This window comes from Micropterus dolomieu, linkage group LG06 (assembly GCF_021292245.1).
Source record: "Micropterus dolomieu isolate WLL.071019.BEF.003 ecotype Adirondacks linkage group LG06, ASM2129224v1, whole genome shotgun sequence".
Lineage (NCBI taxonomy): Eukaryota > Metazoa > Chordata > Actinopteri > Centrarchiformes > Centrarchidae > Micropterus > Micropterus dolomieu.
Genome location: NC_060155.1, coordinates 27,776,324 through 27,796,494, shown reverse-complemented (window position 1 = coordinate 27,796,494; position 20,171 = coordinate 27,776,324). Strand labels below are relative to the sequence as shown.

The following is a 20,171-nucleotide window of genomic DNA, read 5'->3' as shown; positions in this document are numbered from 1 at the left end:
TGGCAATCAAACTGGTATTAATAATTTCTCTTTATATATAGTTTATAGTATTGCAGGGCAGCATGCTTAATTTGTTTAATAGTGACAAAGACAATTATGAAGAAAATGGAAATGTAAGACTGAAAACAGTTGAACCATTACATACCTACAACATGTTTTGGGTGTGACTATGAATAATACTTCTTTTGTATGACAAACAAATATTCTAATTCAAACTTACTCCTCCTTTGCAGGAGCCTATTAAGTCGAGGGCGCCGCAGCTCCACCTAGAATATCGTTTCTACAAACAGTTGGGAACTTCAGGTGAGAGCCACCTTTCTTTCTCGTCGGGTGCTCTTCTGTGAGAATCAGTCAGGCGGTACAAGGATAGTTTATCATTATACAACACAAGGTTGTATAACGAAAAGAAACGTCCTTTCATGCGACACATGAACTTAACAGATCACTTATTAAATATGGTTAACATATAAAATAAACCAACACATTCCCACATGATTTTGTAAGACTATGGTGGGTGGATCTCAAACATGTCAATGCGTTAACCTGGTGCACTTTCAGAGCAAAATTAAGAGGCTAGATCTCTATGATGTGAACAATTTGATCATAAACACATTGTAAAGATATATAAATGGTGATAAAACAGCAAAAAAGCAAACCTATTTATTTAATGTTTTTCCCAGCAACCCTTAATCACAGAATAAAGTAATTTCCCAACATTTTAGTGTTTAAATTTATTAATATACGTTGTGTTAACACCTTATATTGGAAAACCGGACGATGCCCCACATGTATTCTTGCGCTAAGTTCTGACGTAATTTGATTAGTTATATTGCACGTGGTGCTTGTATCGTGTACGATTAAGACTTCACAGCCTCTCTTCAGGTTGGACTCTCAAAACTGCAACACTTGTCTTTGTAAAGAGAGAAAATAACAGAATGAAGTTGCTAACCCTGCCTGTCGGCTCGCTCTGTTCCATTTCAGTGCATTTACCATAACAGCAAGAATACATGTGCACTCCAAATTTAGGCGCAGCTAGCTAGTTAACGTTACCGTACTTACCTCAAATGATGTGTCCTCAAAAGAAAAGTGGCTATCGCATGTCGGACGCTAAAGTGTGTGAGCGTGCGAGCTTACAGCAGTGGCATAAAACACGTTAGAGGTGTTTAATGTTTTTAAGGGAAGCGTAAAAATATTTTTGGTTCATTTTGAAACTATGGTGGAACAAATTAGACTGGCGGGCCACATGGGAGACACTGGCTGGATAATTTATTGAGCCTTCAGCTGCTGTCAGTCTTCGTTGTCGGCTGTCTATGGGAATTTATAGCATGTCTCCTGTTCCTTCTTCACCTGTTCATCCAGAGGGCGTTCCCCAGGTGTTCTACTTTGGACCATGCGGTAAATACAATGCAATGGTTCTGGAGCTACTGGGACCCAGCTTAGAAGATCTGTTTGATCTCTGTGACCGGACCTTCTCTCTAAAGACTGTACTCATGATAGCCATACAACTGGTAAGAACAAACACATTAAATTAACCAGGAAACACTGGTTTATTTTTGGATTTCTTAACTTTTTGGGCTCCGTCCTTTCCCTTAGATAACCCGTATGGAGTTTGTCCACACCAGAAGCCTGATCTATCGCGACGTGAAGCCGGAGAACTTCCTGGTGGGCCGACCCGGCTCCAAACGGCAACACACCATCCACATCATAGACTTTGGCCTGGCGAAAGAATACATAGACCCGGAAACCAAGAAACACATTCCATACAGAGAACACAAGAGTCTGACTGGAACCGCGAGATACATGAGCATCAACACACACCTGGGGAAAGGTGAGCGCTCCCTCGTGCTACATGTGCACACATGTACTAACCCAAAACATAAATCCAAACCTACCATAGATGTCTAAAGCCTTTTAAGATCTGTGTGAATGTGGAATATTGGTTTAAACCTGCCAGCTTACCTTTTAGCTTTATTGCTCTTACTATATTAGGTTGAAAATGTTTTAATAACATTTTCTTTCTCCCTTTAGTTAGAAAATTCTGAGGAGATTAACAAGGATAAAAACAATTTTTTCTTTATAATTGCAACAGAATAAATACACAGTTGTGACCTGGCTCATGAATGTTACTGTAAGTGCCCACTAACCAAAAAGAGTTTCATATAAAGTGAAATAATAATACTCACAGGAAAGTGGAAGTATCACAGGTTCAGTGTGATTATTCTGGGGATTTACACCAATGAGTTCCTGCTGTAGAATATGGTGTGTCGGCAAGGACGTCTCAATCATCATCACAATGTTCACCAGGGGTGTGACGGTACATTTACTCGTACACATGTGCACCGAATGCAATCTTTAACGTTAAATATTAGGCTTGTTTTGTGTGTGTAACAAACATAAATTCCGACATGGACATATTAAGTGGCGGACCAAATCTCCGCCTCTCACAGCGCTACGCAAGCGACCTGAGCATCATGGCCAGTGCAGAGAAGCCAGAGCGTGAAAACCCCTCCCTTAAGGTCCTCTGTTTGGGAACACTTCGGTTTCCTAGTGAAATACAAAAACGGACGAGTCGATAAGACGAAAGCAGCGGGGCGACATTTCCCTGTAGTGATCGGGTATCTTTCTGGAAACATGTCGAACTTGCTAACTCACTAATGGTATCCCACCAAGGAGAACGTCACTGCAACAAAAACGAGCACAGTCCAAACGCCTTTCGGCATTTAAACAGACTTTAGTTTTTTTTAAATCCGAGCAGGCCTTCAAGCTGGGATTGATATAGATGGTATAAAAGAAGAATACGGCACTGTAATCCATTATTATATATTTATTTATTATATTTTATTAGCTATATGTGGTATTGTTTTGAGAACATTTTATTTAGTGGAGAACTTGGTGGTAGTTTCAGCAGTATTTTACTAGTATATTAGTATATTTCTTATTATTTTTTATTGTATATTATTTATTTATTATGTGTAATTTCAAAGTTTGTTTAAAAAATTGTAAACTAATTTGGATGTTTACAAAAAAAAAGCTAAGTTAATGTTAGTCTGTCCTTGTGCCAGTTTGGCAAACATCTGAGCTGTAATTTTAGTGTTTGTCCATTGAACCTGGAGCGTTCAAAGTGAATTTCATTCATTTTTATTTTTATTTCGTTTTGACTTTTTGTTTTCAAATTTAGTTTAGTTTTAATTAGTTTTTCAAGTGGGCTTACTAGTATGTAAATCTTTTTTTTTGAAAATGCTTAGTTTAAGTTTTGTTAGTTTTAGCGTGGACTAAATCTGGCACTGCTAAGAAACTGGAAAATAGATTTCATATCCAGCCACAATTCCCCGGCTTACGCAGGCTGTATGAAATTAACTGACGAAAGATGAAAACTAAAGACATTTGCGCTATAATTTTAGTTTATTTTAGTCAGTTTTTTAAATTTTCACACCTAGTTTTTGTTATTTTGTTGTGTTAGGGCTATTTTTTTTTCTTTTTTATTGATTTATTTAGTGTAAAAAATATAAAATAATTGTGAAAAGTTTCTTTCATAATTTCCCAGAGCCTTGGGTGATATTTTTTAACTGTATATCTTAAAATAATTTGTAATTCTGTAATTTCAGTGATATAATATAAGGAAAAGCAGGAAATATCCTCACAATTAAGAAGCCGAAATGAAAATGTTTGAGATATTTGCTACGTTAACTGAAAAGATTAATGGATCCTCAGAATCGTAGGTTATTAAATATTTTAACAAATTAGAGGAGGGAGTGTCGTAACTGTCACATTTTTCATTCCACTTTTCGTCATTCATTTTTTTGCAACTAAAATCTGTTTTCTGAAGAGAACCAGTAGATTGAAAGCAACACAACCTGGGTGTGCAAGCATTGTGTTTGTGTTCTTGGCATTAGACGTGTTAAACCTAACACCGCTGATGCTGTCCAGTCATTTAAGACCTGTGTTATTTCAGAGCAAAGCAGGCGGGATGACCTGGAAGCTCTGGGCCACATGTTCATGTATTTCCTGCGAGGCAGCCTACCGTGGCAGGGACTCAAGGTGAGCCGACCACCCATCCAGTGTGTTTATCAGTGCCAGCTTCTTCTTTTTTTTATTCCTTCTTCCCTCCATGCGTGGACCTCAGAGTAAAGAATAACTCTCTCTCTCTTCATTAGGCTGACACTCTGAAAGAACGTTATCAGAAGATAGGAGACACGAAGAGAGACACACCAATAGAGGTCCTCTGCGAAAATTTCCCTGGTTCGTACACACACACACCTCGACAGAAAAGCAGTTTTTCTGTGCAGCTGTCACATACATGCTCAGGCTAGCATATGTTGATCAAATTCTGTGTGTCTGTATGTATGAATCTGTGCTTGTGTGCGTGAATATGTGTTTGTGTGCCTGTGTGAATGTAACAGAAGAGATGGCCACCTACCTGCGGTACGTTCGTCGGCTCGACTTCTTCGAGAAGCCGGACTACGACTATCTGAGGAAACTCTTTACGGACCTCTTTGACAGAAACGGATACATCTTTGACTACCAGTATGACTGGACTGGAAAGCCGCTGGTTAGTGTGGAGGGGGTGTTTTGCACGGACACATTAAGTGAACTTAACTGCTGGCTTTAGTGCAGTGGTCGATGCTGAGAGGTCAATCATAGGACCGATCTACTGTGCAAACAGGAACTGATAAAGTCATGCTGTCAACTTAGTCTGTAATTTGAGTGGCACACAATGTTGCACCACTCAACGAAATCGATCTCAACCTTCTACATTTGATGTGATTAGCTTTTAATGGCAAAATAGTTTATTGCACAGAGGTCCTAGAGTGGCCCTGAACAACTCACAGTGTAAACCATAAAATCAATAATACGAAATCAACTCCTCCATAAAGAAATGTCATGTAACAAACTGTGTGTTTCCTCACTCTGACCCCATGTTGACCTCACTTCCTGTGTGTTTAGCCCACCCCTATTGGTCCAGTGGCCAGTGAGACGCCACTTCAGACGAGCAACCGAGAGAAAGCGCCTCAAACCAAAAACCAGGTACTCACGCTCATATGCAACACGGTCACGTTAAGCGTTCACATGATTGTATGTAGAGTCTGAATATTTGGAACAGATTCGGTACATATTTGCCAAACCGGTTGGATTTCTTTCATGTTTTACTGTTTTACGAACGTAAAGTTTTGATACTGATCAACAGAAAAGCTCGAGCGCAGCGAGTGTGGGTCACACCGTGTGGCGGCGAAAGTACTCCGACTGCATCCACAGCGGTTTTCATGGACGGCATTTACAAATTAATTATTTCATTTATATGATAATAATAATCTTCATTTTTATAGCTCTTTTCAAAATACAGTTGCAACGTGCTTGACAGAACATAAATAAAATAGTACACAGTCAAACTAATAACAACAAAATAACAATATCGAAAGAAAGACCTGAATAAAACATAATTAAAAACAGGTAAAATGCAAGAGATAAAAGAGGGATACAAACAACAGATTTGCTATAAAAGAGGCTTCCTTTCAAAGTATGTTTTGCTAACCTAGTTCTTCAGCTGTGGAAAATGCCTGGTTTCCTTTTGTAACGAGGCCAGCTGTGGGAACATTTAGCAGGGTCATAGCTGAGGAGTGCAGGCCGCGGCGGCGGGCTCGTAGGGCGCACGTGAACCTATGATGTAGGCAGGAGAAAAGGCGGTGTAATGTAAAAGTTTAAAATCAATTCTACACCTAAGCGGTAGCCAGAGTAATGTTGCAAAGATGGGAGAGAGATGGTGATGCAGAGCCAAATCATAACAGCAGTCTAGACTGTACTCTGCAGTATACGCCATAAATCCACCTGTGGGCAGGCGGATTTACTGTATACCTACCAAAATATAGCCACAGATACACTGTCTATTTTACGGTACAAAGGTGGAGGCTAATATGTTAAGTCCTTAATGTATTCTGCGGTGTCTACTGCTCAGCAGAGACTCTGCCTTTTAGACGACGCCACATAAATACCTCTGTAAAACAGCACCAAGCCTGGGGAAAAATGCTGTCTTCGGGCAGACCTCTTTGCCTTGCTGTTGTACCGTAACCCACAAGCTTTGTGGCAGGGATGGTTAAAATGGATGAGTATAGTATAAACAATAGTCAGTCACTCTGGGATTTCGTGGGCCTTCTGTTTTTGTGATTGTTGCGGTTTAAAATGTCTGATTTTTGCGGCAGTTTTTCTAAAATATTGCAAAGAAAGTTGCGTTTTGGAGTGAGTGTTTTTGCAATGAAATTGTGGGAATAAGTGAAAACTGCAAAGGTAGATTTTTTTGTTACTTTAGAATTATAGTTAAATCATGAAACGGTCCCTCCAGGATGTGGCGGGCAACTTACCCAGATTGTTTCAGCGCTTGTGATTGACCAGCATGCAGCAGCCTGTCTCCCAGTGATTACTCTCGTCTGGCGTCCGCCGTGCGTTTCTACCGTTCTCTGCGTGTGTTTTGCGGTGGCAAAATATTTGTCAATAGACAAATTTTCTTTTAAGACTGGACCACAATACTGCACGTTTAGCAGAACAGTTTTGGTAAAGAAGATCTGGATCCTTTTCTTCACAGTTCTTTGCTGTTATTTTTGTAGGCAAACGTGAGACGGATACGGCGAGATAGGTTGCGGTGATTTGTGTTAATATTTGCGATCATGACATCGCGAAATCCTGGAGGGACTGACTAGTAGATAGCTAATTCAGCACATACTTCATTCTATAAATATGAAGTGAACTAAAGCACCTCATTAAACTGACAAAATTAGATTAGAGAAGGCAATACGTCTGTCTGACTACGCTGTCTTGGACTGATACTGTATAACACAACCCTGGCAATGTATTTAAATTTAGATCTGTTGACCAGTGTTAGAAAACCGTCGGTGATTTAATGTTGTTAAGCATGGAAACATGGGAGTAGTTTGAAATGTTCATATACACTCTCACAAAGGGGCTGGGCAGTATAATCTAAAATGTATGTACTTGTACTGTGTATAATGTAGGACTTCCCCCTAAAAGTCAATGATTCCACCCAACTCATATTTTTAAGCAGCTACTTTTGAACCAGATGCTGGTACAATGTCCTCTGCTGCCGTCTAGTATTTGACTGCAGCCCCGCAGGAGAGACGCTCTGTGGTGCACTAGGATTTCATTTATTTCCTCCCCTGTATGGCGTTTGAATGTGTTGGTTTTAAAATGTATATGTGACATTTGGGAACAATCCATTCTGTCCTCACAGTTGATTTAATTATCAAATACATAAATAATAGCTGCACATAGATTTGTTTATAAAGCTTGTTCTACAACAGTTTTTCCCCCTTTTGTCGATAAAGACTTAATCCAAGAAATAGGCGAGGGTTTGTTGAATAAATAATGATTTAGTGAATATTACATGACAGATCAGCTGTTGGTCTGATTACATTGCACAGCAACTCTAAACTGGGTTTAAACAAACTGAAATGAAGCAGCAGAGGTCTTGTCTGTAAAATGATATCCAGCATAACCTTGCCCAGAATGCACTGCTGCAGCCGCAGGGTCTTTCTAAATGTAGCACTTGAAGCAGTTCAGCATATTTGATGTTGATAAGTTGATGTACTTGCAGGATTCTTGCAGTTTTCAAACTTTTTCACATCAAGGACCCCTAAACTGACACAAATTAGACCACGGACCCCCATCTGATAGGATTTTGGCTTTTAGAAGTTTTACTCCAGAAAGTGCATCGAGTCCATGACTGAAATAGTCAAACATTGGGTCACTGTTACTTATGGATGGACTTAAAGTGAAAATAAATGATACCTGCCCAACAGCAGCAAGGACACGACAGCAAAGCTCTTTTCCCCCGTGTTTTTCTCCTGGCATTGGAGCCTTGTGCTCACTTGTGCATTCACGCTAATTTAATCTTCACGTCAATTTTTCTCGCACGAGTTTTATCCCTGGACTACTCGCCGAGTGTTCACACACAATGCGATAATGCAAATAAACACAACCTGTGGTTACTCCCACACGGAATGAACCCAAAATGAACATTTTGGTGTGCTTTATTTGAAATGAACGGATCAAAATGAAGCTGAAATAACAACAACATGATGCTGATTTGATAAACAAATTAATTCATGCTTTGTCAGGTCTGTCAGCAAGAAAATGTTTATTTCTGTGTGAGTGTGGATCGATCAGGCCTGTACTGTGCTAACTTGTTCACAGTAAAGAACAACGATGGCTGGATTCAAGTAACAGACACACATTTTCTGAACTTTCAAGCAAATGTTGTCTGGTTTTTGTATAAATACGGTGGCTCGCTGCTAAGAAGCGCGCGCGAGAGAAGATAAATCAACTTTTTAATCCTTCAAAATTACAAGTAAAATATAATTTCATAAAAGCAATTAACTTTGAGCTTTCAGCCCGTCACTCAGCAGCTTTCTGTCGGCCAGTTGAGATTCAGTCGCTCCGCTCTGCCTGATTCTCTCGTCACAACACTCTAAAGCCGTCTGTAACGTCCGGAAAGTCTTAAACTCTGATAAGCTATTGCGACACAGCGTCACGCAACTGACGCGCATAAGTTAAAAAATTCTCAACTAGTGCGAATCCCCTTGCTTCTGCGATTGCATCAGGTGGACAGTTTATTTGCTTTAACCCAGCAGATGGAAACGTTGGCTTAAAAGCCCCTTGATTGTGGAATCCAACGACAATGCGATAATTCCACGGTGATTTGTACAGGTTATACTGCCCACCCCTACTTTTACATTCTCAAACACATCAGTGCAGATTTACAAAAGGCACTTGTTGAGTTGCACTGCGGCCCTTTTTTTGGGTCTTAATGCCAAAAAAGACAGGTTTGAGGCGGGTGAGGTTGAGGTAACACAGAAAATGATCCACCTCCTTCTCCTTTTGCATGGAGCTTCCAGACGTGCACACTCTCCTGTGCACTCTCACTCTACTGCACACTTGAACGCACCATCCTGTTGTTCATCCACCAAATACTGACTGTACTCACTATTTCTTTTCTTTTTAATTATCTCCTCATTCTTTTCTTTTTCTTTTTTTCTCATGGTACTGCTCCTGACCCCGACACACCTCACCTCCATCTTCTCACTCCTCTTCCTTCTCCTCTCTGTTCCACATTGTCTCTTCCCCTTTTCATGGTAACCCTCTTCTTCCATCTCACCTGTTCTTCTTTCCCTTCTCCTCCTCCGCCACCACTACTACATCTTTCTCCTCCTTTTTGTTTCTCCTGCAATCGGCTTCCTGTCTCCTCTAGTCTCCAGAGGGGAAAGGCAGCGAGTCCCAGCCGACTCCAGTGACCAATCGAGAGCTGCTGGGCTCCCATCTCACTGCTGATAGGCTGGGAGGGTCTGTCCAGGTACTGAGAGGATGGGTTAGCTCTGCTGGCTTCCTGTCTGTCTGCCTACCTGTATATCTGTCTGCCTGCATGACCTTATCTGTCTCTGCAGCAGGGCTGACCTCAATAGTTCCCCCACATGGAACTATTGGAATAGAAACCTTTACTTATCAGTGTTGCACACAAGTACCACTAACTTTTTTAACATTAAAGTAATGGAGATAATGTCTGGAAGGGCAGGTGGTTGGCTGGCTTCTCTATAGACAGAGCAGAGAGTGTAGAGACCACATGATGCCGGCTGCTTTTTGTGAGCCGGCGAGGTAGAACAGGCCGGGTTTTATTCTGTGTTTGCAGCTAGAATAAACAGAACGTTAAGTTGGTAGTAGTTGCTCAGATCAGAAGAGTTATTGTATGTACATTTGTTGGAAAATTGATGCGTGTTAAATGTGGAAACATCTGGATTTAACGCATTTTGAGACACAAGTTGTTTTTCCATGTTGGCTAAAATTAACTTCATTAGGCAAAATCACCAAGTTGTTGTAATACCGGAAGTAGCATCGTGCTTCATATAAATTGGCTAACTAGCTTTAAGTGAAATGTACTAAATTTACTGACAAGATAACTGATATATGATTATTGGTATTATCAACCACAACAGGTGAGGCCTGAGTATGAAGAGCAACTCCAGTCACGTAAAATATACCAGAGGAATATCATTTTCAAGAAAGCTGTGTCTTCTGTACAGCATTGTTTGGGTGGGAATATACGGTACTGTGCAGAGGTTCAGGCAGGTGTGGAAAACATTTTGTAAAGTTCCATTAAGGCCCCTTCTTGAGACAGTAGATAGGCGTTCCAGGGTCCCACTGTTTTTGATTGCATTGCAAGGGAAGTAAAGCGTGATGTCTTTCATCTGCTGCAGTAAACTTCTTTGGCCGACCACTGCGTCTGCGGTCCTCTTCGTTGCGTGTTTCTCTGTGCTGCTGCTTCTTGTGCTTGGACAGCACATCTGGAAACCCGTCTGCCTTGAAACATCTGCGGGAGCGAGACCTTGCAGAAGCAGTATAACTACCTCGTGTCGTGTTGCTGTGCTCAGTCTCACCGTGGTGTCTGACTTTTGACTGTAAACTTGTTTTCCCTCCTACACATCTGTTTCTGTTTCAGTTAATGATCGTGTTTCAACCCACATATTGAATTTATGATCATAAGCACCTGTTTGGTATAATTGTTTAATCATAAATATGAATTTCTGCAAGTTAACCTAGAAGAATTGATTAAGATTTGAAAGCAAACTGTGGTTATAGCAGCCAAATCTAAACTTTGGAGCCACTGAGGTTTGCACAGACGTACTTGCCGTCTGCGCCATATCCTTCTAGTGTCTAGTGTAATAACATCTGGTCTTGCTTTGCTTGCCTTTCTGTTCCGGGTTTATTATCAACTGTTAATGGCCCTCAGATAAATGCATTAATCCATAACGCAGTCACTGTCACTACACAAGTACAGCTGGCCCAGCGTGGTGTGTCTGGTGGAGCGTAAAAAAAGTACTGGTTCCCCCCTTCCGTCTAACACCACCTGTCACCTGAGTAAAAGTTCCTACCTAAATTGTGTTTGACACGAAGCAGCTGGACCCACTAGTGTTCTGCACCCAGCACAAACCTCTCCTACTGTGATCAAATATTGATTTCATTGAGATTTTTCTTCTGATCACTCACTTTACATTTTGTAAATTTAAAACATTTTCTTATTTCTATTTTTGAAAGCATTCTTACTTTACAGCATTACACCTGCCTGAAACTTTTGCACAGTACTGTATGTATAAAATAAATAACTATGTGACACACAGATATATACCATCAATATCACAAAAGTTCTTCTGTTGCCTACAATGAGACTCAGCATATGCCAGAACATTCTGGCTTTGTGTGTGCAAGATTAAATGTGTTAAAAGCTCTTTAAAGTATACCTCTTTTTAACCCTCTATGTTTTTAATGAACAGCATTTCTATCAAGACACATTAAAAGTGACAGTAGCAGCCGAGGAGAATAAATAGTTGTGACATATTTCAATGTTTTAAGCCTCTTCAGTATTTACATGGAGTAGGTGAGCCTAAACATTTTGCAAAGTTGAATATAATATCATTTCAGTCAGGGAATTGTTCACTGAAGGGTTGGGAAATATTTAAAACAAAAAGGAAAGATGTGTTCAGCCATTAAGCAGAGGAGCCGCTTTTTTGCATGGCGAACATGGACAGTGTGTGCGTCTGTAGAGGTGTGAAGCTTCCCTGGATTTCACAGTTCTTATGAACTATTTAGGGATGTCACGATAACAACAGTTTTAGTAGCTGAGACCAATACCCAAAATCGATACCACTTTAAAAAACAAAACAACAAATCCCATCATGTACTTCAACATACACTCCTTTTAATAAAAACATTTGAACATTACAAAGAAAACTAACTGCTGTTAAAGTTGTGAGAGGACGTCCAGGACAGATGAGAGCTGGTTTGAAGTCAATATATTCATAAATGAGCAAGCTGTTTACGTTACAACCTTGCACTGTGCACAATTAATTGATTTTTAACAGGTGTGAAATGTTTAAAGCCTAGTTCACACTACACGATTTTAAGCCCGATTTGCAGGTCGGCGAGCTCGGCAACCGTCAGGCTGTGATCGTGAGTAAATCAGCGATCCATCGGCGGCCGCCAAATATCTAGCATGCCAAATATCTGGAGGAGTCGGCCAACTCGACATCCACATCCAGCCGATGAGAGGGCAGCTGGCAGAGCAGGGAGCTACTTTTTCACTCCACTCCAGCTCTCTCTGTAGCTCAGACAATCCCTGCTACCTGCGTGAGCTAATCCATTGTTTCACCCAGATTCTTTGTCTTTATAATTGCTATCTTTATAATAACAAACAACAGCTGTTTCCTGTGCATGTTCGCGTCATTTCCCATTTCACATTTCACATGTTTTCTTTGGCATAACATGGTTTGCAGACCGGCGTCGGGTGACTCAGCCGCTGTCAGCTCGTGTTGTGTGTGACCCCCTGTCACCAATCAGTCACGTAGTGTGAACGCCACAACGACTTCCAGACTCCCGTCACAAGACGGCAAGTTGTGTAGTCTGAACAGCACGGCGATAACCGCGAATGTTAAATATTAAACTGACTTCTGTCGCTGCAGCTGCACTTGTCTTCATCTTCCACATGTTGGATCTTCTGTACCCAGAATTTTGGTATCTACTTGGTTCTCGTGACATCCCTAATCTAGACGACGTCCTCATTAAGCTGATTTCATTTGAAAACAATCTTTTTCTTTCTGAGGATACAGAGCAGGAGACAGGTGGATGTGTAACAGAGTAACCACGAGTGTGGAAGCATGTTGTTGTCACACATTAACAGCTGCCTTAATGTACATAATAATAATATTTAATATAATAATTAACATAATGCACACCATTTTTTTTATTTTTTTTTACTTCCCACTAAGATAGGACTGCATCTGAACTCATCCCTCTCTTTTCCGTTTTTCACCTCCCAGGTGATGAGTTCAACCAATGGGGAGCTGAATACAGACGACCCAACTGCAGGACACTCCAACGCACCAATCACAGCCAACGCAGAGGTGGAAGTGGCTGATGATACCAAGTAAGGACAGACACACACTCTTAAGTTAAAGTAGTATACATGTGTAGAGTAGAGATGTCAACACATCTCTTCTTTTACTTGTATAAACAGTAACAGCCCCAAAAATACCTGGGCTAAGCTGATCCTGTAGTTTTTTAAACCAGTTTTTACATAAATAGGATTTGTATAAGTCGATACCTTTTTTAAAATTTGTGTTTATTTACATAAAAGTTTACATAAAAACACACAGACGGATGAACTGAAATCACTTATTATATTCTAATCTCGTGAACCCGATGAACCCTAAAACACATGTAAATACTCCTATTTATTCTATCAATCTCATATTATTTATATATATATCTATATATATATAGATATATATATTTACTGAACAGAATTATAAACGCAACACTTTTGTTTTTGTCCCCATTCATCATGAGCTGAACTCAAAGATCTAAGACTTTCTCTATGTACACAAAAGGCCTATTTCTCTCAAATACTGTTCACAAATCTATCAAAATCTGTGTTAGTGAGCACTTCTCCTTTGCCGAGAGAATCCATCCACCTCGCAGGTGTGGCATATCAAGATGCTGATCAGACAGCATGGGTATTGCACAGGTGGGCCTTAGGCTGGCCACAATAAAAGGCCTTAGGCTGGCCACAATAAAAGGCCACTCCAAAATGTGCAGTTTCACTGTATTGTGGGGGTCCAGAAACCAGTCAGGATCTGGTGTGACCACCATTTGCCTCCTTCGCACAGAGTTGATCATGTTGTTGATTGTGGCCTGTGGAGTGTTGGTCAACTCCTCTTCAATGGCTGTGCGAAGTTGCAGTCAGGTCGAGACCCCTATGAGGACGACGAGCATGCAGATGAGCTTCCCTGAGACGGTTCCATGACAGTTTGAGGAAAAACCCTTTGGTTATGCAAACCGATTGTTGCTGCAGCTGTCCAGGTGGCTGGTCTCAGACCATCTTGGTGAAGATGCTGGATGCGGAGGTCCTGGGCTGGCAAGTGGTCTGCGGTTTTGAGGCCGGTTGGATGTACTGCCAAATTCTCTGAAACGCCTTTGGAGACGGCTTATGGTAGAAAAAATGAACATTCAATTCATGGGCAACAGCTCTGGTGGACATTCCTGCAGTCAGCGTGCCAACAAATCTGTGGCTTTGTGCTGTGTGATGGAATTGCAAATTTTGGAGTGGCCTTTTATTGTGGCCAGCCTAAGGCCCACCTGTGCAATCCCCATGCTGTCTCATCAGCATCTTGATATGCCACACCTGTGAGGTGGATGGATTATCTGGGCAAAGGAGAAGTGCTCACTAACACAGATTTTGACAGATTTGTGAACAGTATTTGAGAGAAATACGCCTTTTGTGTACTTAGAGAAAGTCTTCGATCTTTGAGTTCAGCTCATGATGAATGGGGGCAAAAACAAAAGTGTTGCATTCATAATTTTGTTCAGTGTGTGTGTATGTATATAATATTTTATGTTTATTGTTGTCCCCCAAAACAAATTCCTTGTATGTGTAAAAACAACTTGGCAATAAATCAGATTCTGATTCTAAAATCCCAAAAATTAGCATTAGACTCATCAAAGCGTTAATGTGTTTTTCTGGACACTTTATTCCACTATTATAGTAAAGGCCTAACACCGTATTTTATCAAATAATGGCCGGGACTGTTGCTGACACACACAAAGTCCAAAGTACAGGCCGGAAGGGGGGAACAAAGGTGGGTGAACTCATATAATATGCATGCCAACTAAGCATAATGTACATTTTTGTCGCTTTGATTTAAAATCAACAATATAATGAAGCTATTTTCAGCGCTTTCTTTTTCTGGATTACTCATCTGAAGTGTTATTGTCCTATTTCAGAAGTGGGTCTGTGAATGTCCCAGCCAAACTGGATTTTGTAGTAACATACATGTGTCACAAGATGGCAGTAGCTACATTTCAAGCGCTGTGTAGGAGCCGTGCAAGTCACTGGCGGCCCTTTCACAGTTAAAGCCTTTTTACTGCTGTAGGCCAAATTTCTCCTCTGGGGACAAATAAAGTTCCACTTGACTTGACTTCCAGCCACAGGAAGTGTTGAGTTTGTATAAACAGCGTGATGCAGCAACTGAAATTTAACACAGCAGACTGGGACAGATCAAATAACAAGGAGACTTCTTACTAAAACATGAGCAAGTATAACTATTAAACAGAGGGCCATCATGTAGTGATTGCGGAGAGGACAACAGAAAGATCACCCACTACTGCACGCTACTTTAAAATAACCTAACAGCACAGAAAGACAGGAAACCACCCACCACCACCAAATTAGGTCCAGATGAAAGTAAAACATCAGTCAGTCATCATAAAACAGTAATTGTAAACTCAAACAGTAAATAGTGACTGAAAAAGGCAGAAGCTAATGCTTATCTAGGCCTCTCCTGTGTTCTTATCAATTAAATTTACCCACCTCAAAGGAAAAGGAAATAAAGAAACCAGAATATAAGTAAAGAAATTAACTACTCACATTTGTAACCATCAAAAATAGACGTACAGAACACTTAAACACCACAAGGAAGTTGCTTATTTTTAAATTTACATTGGAGCTGTTCCATAATTCAACCCCGACAATACAAACACATCAACCTTTCAATCTCTTTGTTTGCTCTTTGAAAAGTAAACTTAAAAGTACCTCTCAGATCATATTAACTTTTACAAAGCTTTTTGTTTTTCTGCCATTCTGGTAGTCAATCCCTTTTCTCTTATGTTCAGCCACAAGACTGCACTTTCTGCAAAACCGTTTACCGAAGATCTGAATACTGTTTGGGTTTTTCTTTTTTTGGCCAATGTAAGATGTTGGTAATCACACATGTCTGCTAGGGGTGTGAATCTCGGGGCACCTCATGATTCCATTTGATTACGATTCACAGGGCCGCGATGCGATTTATAAAACGATTATCGATGCATTTTGATTTTCGGATTAATTAGTAAGCATTTAATTTACACATTAAAATCCAAAAGAAGCATTGTCAAACATTGTCACTTGCAGTGGTGACGCCGACGATTTGACGCAGAAGTATAAATTACACTTTAACGGAAACACTTTGACCTACATGTACATTTACCGCCAGACTAATAACTTAATAAGTATCTTAAATATTTACCCTCCTAAGTTTCACCGTGAAGTTCTGCCGCTGGCCCACTCACTCGCTACGCACACAGGAGACAGGGGGGCGTTACCCTGCTGCACAGTGTGCGAGTGAAGCTCATTTGTTGCGCATTGATATTAATGAGCCTGTGAAATTTTAGTAGTGGGGGTCATTCATTCAGCAGCGGCACAATCATATGCTGTATGAACTGAAATGGCTGGTGTGTGCACACCGCAGACTGTCCGGGCGCTGCGCTTCCAAGAGTTCCGGTTTTTGTGTTCCGTGAACGTCACGTTGCCAGTTAACATTTAGACGTCCGCATCGCGATGCATCTCAGGCTGCATCCACACTACTGCGTTTTCGAATTAAAACGGAGACCTTTTGCTACGTTTGCACCTCCTCTCCAGACTAAAATGGTGAAAACGAAGACCTAAAACGGAGAAGTTCGGAAACGCCGCCGACCCCGTTTTGCGTTTTGAAACTCCGGAGGGCGTTTTAGTGAAGACGGGCCAAAACGGAGGACTTTAGAAACAATGACGCTCTGCTCTCTGATTGGGTCTTATGAGTCATGCAAAACAGAAACAGGATGCTACTGACAGAGTTTTTTAGTTTTCGTGTTTTTATTAAAATATTCTGTACCGTGCAAATAACACTTAGGCCAGTCCAACTAGACTTGAAGGCTACTGCGCACGTCGCCATTTACTTTGCAACGACTCGCGGTCTGTTTTCCGCCGCCACACTCCCGTGTTACATTCAGTAACAGTCACACCCCGTTATTGGTGCATGCAAAAAATAATCCGGTCTGATTCTTCGTCTGCATTACTTCAGACCATCTGCTTCATGTTTACACCGGCACGTGCGCATGCCCAGTGTACGTGAACGGGCACTAGATGTGCGTTTTCAGTCGTTTTAATGTAGACGGGGTCACCTCTGATACGCAGCTAAAACGCTGGTGTGGACGGAGGTCGTATTCGTTTTAATTCTCAGTTTGTAAACTAAAGTGGAGTTTAGCAGGAAACGGCGGTGATGGGTCAAATGTGCAGAAAAGTTGCGGTGATTGGTCAAAATTGCAAATCGCTCTGAATTCACCGGGATTTCTTGAATTTGCTTTGATGGTTGCGATCGAGAAATCGTGGCGGGGCTGTAAAATATTGTTTTTTTTTTGTTGTTGCTGTTACTTGATTGGTTGTACAGGAGCTCATAGTAGAAGAGTGTTTTACGCGTTTAATTCACAAAGTTCATTGTTGCTTTAAAACACCTGGTGGTTTGTGTGTTGCAGGTGCTGCTGTTTCTTCAAGAGGAGGAAGAGGAAAACTCTCCAGAGACACAAATGAAGACGAGAGCGAAACCCTAGTCTCCGCCCCCCCCTTCTCTCTCTCTCTCTCTCTTTCTCTAGCTCTCTTCATATAACCCTCTCTTTCTTCCCCCCCCCTCAGTCCCCCTCTGACCCTCCTCCTCTGCTGCTGCAGGAGGTCCTGTAGTCCACCTTGGGTCGGCTGGACTGGCTGGACCGCCGTGCAGCAGAACATGTTTGCTAAGCTGGTTTATTCTGCTCTGGACTGAGCAGACAGAAAGAGAGTAACATGTGTTCCACCTCTGAGCTTTAAATGTGGACTAACTGTACCAGCGGCGGAGTCTTAATGTATTTATGGTCACAAACAGAACTGAAACTGCATCTACACAAACTTCTTCGGAAACAAGTGACCACAAGTGAACGAACAGCCGATAGACTGTAAGCTGATTGGCTGACGAGACTTAATTCAACGGGTTAACTGGCGGACCGCCTAGTTCTCTATTTTCTTTGTTTTTGATTTGATTTTTTTTTTTCTTCTTCCTTACTGACTGGTTCAGAGGAGAGACGAGCGTATTTCTGAGGAGATACAGAAGAGAGGACGACAAAAGGATCGGAGGAAATGACTGTCGGACCACATATACATATATACATGCGCTGCACACTTTCTCATCATAAAGAGACTTCAGAAAAGATCCAGCTCTCTCACACACACACACACATAGTACTATAACGTTTTTATTCCCTAGGGTCAAAGGACTAGTGAGCGGCTCGGTCTGTTTCCTGCAACAGATCGGGCTCGGTGTACTTCTCATCCTCAGAGGGAAAAACCTCACAACCACCAGAATCAAGAGTTTAAAAAAGATGTTTATGTGAAAATTATGCTTTTTTTTTTTTTCTCCTCCTGTTTTAATTTGTAACTAAAAAAAAAAAAAATGTCTAGAATTTGGATCCTGTGTTTTTTTTTTTTTTTTCCTGTCTTTTTGAGTTGTTCAAAAAGTTTTTGTAGCTTTTGAGTGTGTTCCTCAAATTTTCTTTTTTTTCTTTTAAATAACTTGTATTTTAAATTTTCAGTTATTTTGTTTTTTTTTCTTCCCTCTTTCTCTTTGGGTTGGAGGTCGGATAACTCCATTAAAAAAAAAACAAAAAAACAACCAAACAAAATAAAAACGGATCTTTATTTAAGGGAATCATGAACAGTTATTATTTTGTTATTAAGTGTTTGAGAGAGATTTTTGTCTATAGTGGAGCTCAGGACGTGTTTGGAAGCATGATTCATTCGTTTTATTAGTTACTTCATGTTTTTATTATCACAAATTATCATTTAGAAGCAGTGTTGGGCAAGTTACTCCCAAAATCTAATTTATTATAGATTACTAGTTACTGTCGTTTAAGAGTAATTAGTTATATTACAATATTAGTTACTTTCACTGCTGTTTAATGGGTGCGTTATTCAGATAATAAGATGTTCCTGCATATGTGGGTTCTTGTGATGTGCAGATCTCAGTTATATCCTCAGATCGGGTGGGTCTTTGTCTTAAAAATTAACATTATGATTAATAGCAGGGGGCTTGTGGACGGGTGAAATAGGATGAATCATCTCCCCATTAAAGGTGCAGCAGCATAACTTAATTTATTATTTAAATCTCCGACACTCTGGTCATGAAAGTAAATCGTTAAAGAAAACACATTTAGATTTCTATTTATGCATGAGCCATGACGATAAAGATGCAGAATAATAGAAATGCAAGACAAAAATAACATTCTTAATATTTACATCTAGCAACTGCTATATATGTCAAACGTCGCTCTGGAGCAACGTGGGGTTAAGCGTCTTGCTGAGGAACACATTGTGTCACAGTGTACAGCAAAAGCAATACTGTAATTGCGTTTGTCATGCAAAGCTTTACTCCCAACACTGTTTAGAAGTCAGATTGCCACACTAGGAAAAACTACCGGATAAAACCAAGTACAGATCCAGCAAAGTGTCCGAAGTGTCTGTTGAGCTTCAGTAATATTAAGCTTCATAGGGGAGAGCAGGTGGTTTTGAGCCTGTGGGGAAGTTGAGCCAACCTTTGTTTCTCAGCAACCGTAGGCACAATTGGTCATGTGATGACACATTTTTGAAGAGTAATTTATTTTACTCACCCTGCGATGGAGAGAGACTCAAAGAATTAGTGATAAAGCACACACGTCCAAAGTGATTTTTTTTTTTAGGTTCAAGGAGTCATGATTCTCATGTCTAAACAATTACAGACAATTGTAATTGTTTTGCTATTTCTTTTCTTTTTTTTTTTTTTTACCAGGAACCAAGAGTTTTTGGAGATGAACAGAAACTACCAGGTGGCAGGGACACCATATATCCGGAAAACAAAGTTTCCATTATCTCTGGAAAAACAACATTTGTTATTTTAAGATAATGACGTGAATAACTCGAGATCACGAAAAAACAAATTAAATCAAGTGGAAACGGAGTAAATAAAACATATGAATGCGTGGCCTCTTAGGGCTTCCGTACTTTACCATCAAGTCACAGCGACCTTTCTTTTCTGTGGAGAGACCAGACTCTTTTTTTGTGTTACATTTTTAAAATGTATTTCAGTAATGCGAAATGTGTAAAATAATATTTCACAGAAAGACAGTTGTTACTGTCAATAAATTAACCTTTACTTTGTTACGGAACGGAGGAAGCGAGTCGGAGATAACTCTCACAACTTCCCTTTGTGCCATATATGATCTTTGGCAAGTCTGCCGTCACATGAGGAAGCGCTATTGGCTGAGAG

The 20,171-nt window shown here is 40.5% G+C and overlaps 1 protein-coding gene across 4 annotated transcripts in view; it reads left to right on the top strand.

The window, feature by feature from the left end:
- The window catches only part of LOC123972561 (casein kinase I-like), a 26,619-nt gene extending 8,141 nt beyond the window's left edge, over positions 1-18,478 (top strand). Inside the window, exons 1-10 of one of the 4 annotated variants that reach the window (XM_046052089.1) lie at positions 7-14; positions 234-303; positions 1,360-1,508; positions 1,594-1,828; positions 3,953-4,038; positions 4,155-4,239; positions 4,404-4,549; positions 4,945-5,025; positions 12,870-12,976; positions 17,377-18,478. In XM_046052089.1, coding sequence (XP_045908045.1) covers positions 1,410-1,508; positions 1,594-1,828; positions 3,953-4,038; positions 4,155-4,239; positions 4,404-4,549; positions 4,945-5,025; positions 12,870-12,976; positions 17,377-17,431 — 894 coding nt within the window. In that variant the 5' untranslated portion in view covers positions 7-14; positions 234-303; positions 1,360-1,409 and the 3' untranslated portion in view covers positions 17,432-18,478. Of the gene's footprint in view, positions 1-6; positions 15-233; positions 304-1,359; positions 1,509-1,593; positions 1,829-3,952; positions 4,039-4,154; positions 4,240-4,400; positions 4,550-4,944; positions 5,026-9,253; positions 9,356-12,869; positions 12,977-17,376 lie in introns of those variants that run through there. The other 3 variants (XM_046052088.1, XM_046052090.1, XM_046052086.1) reach the window with 3 other exon arrangements.
- Positions 18,479-20,171: the final 1,693 nt, after the last annotated feature.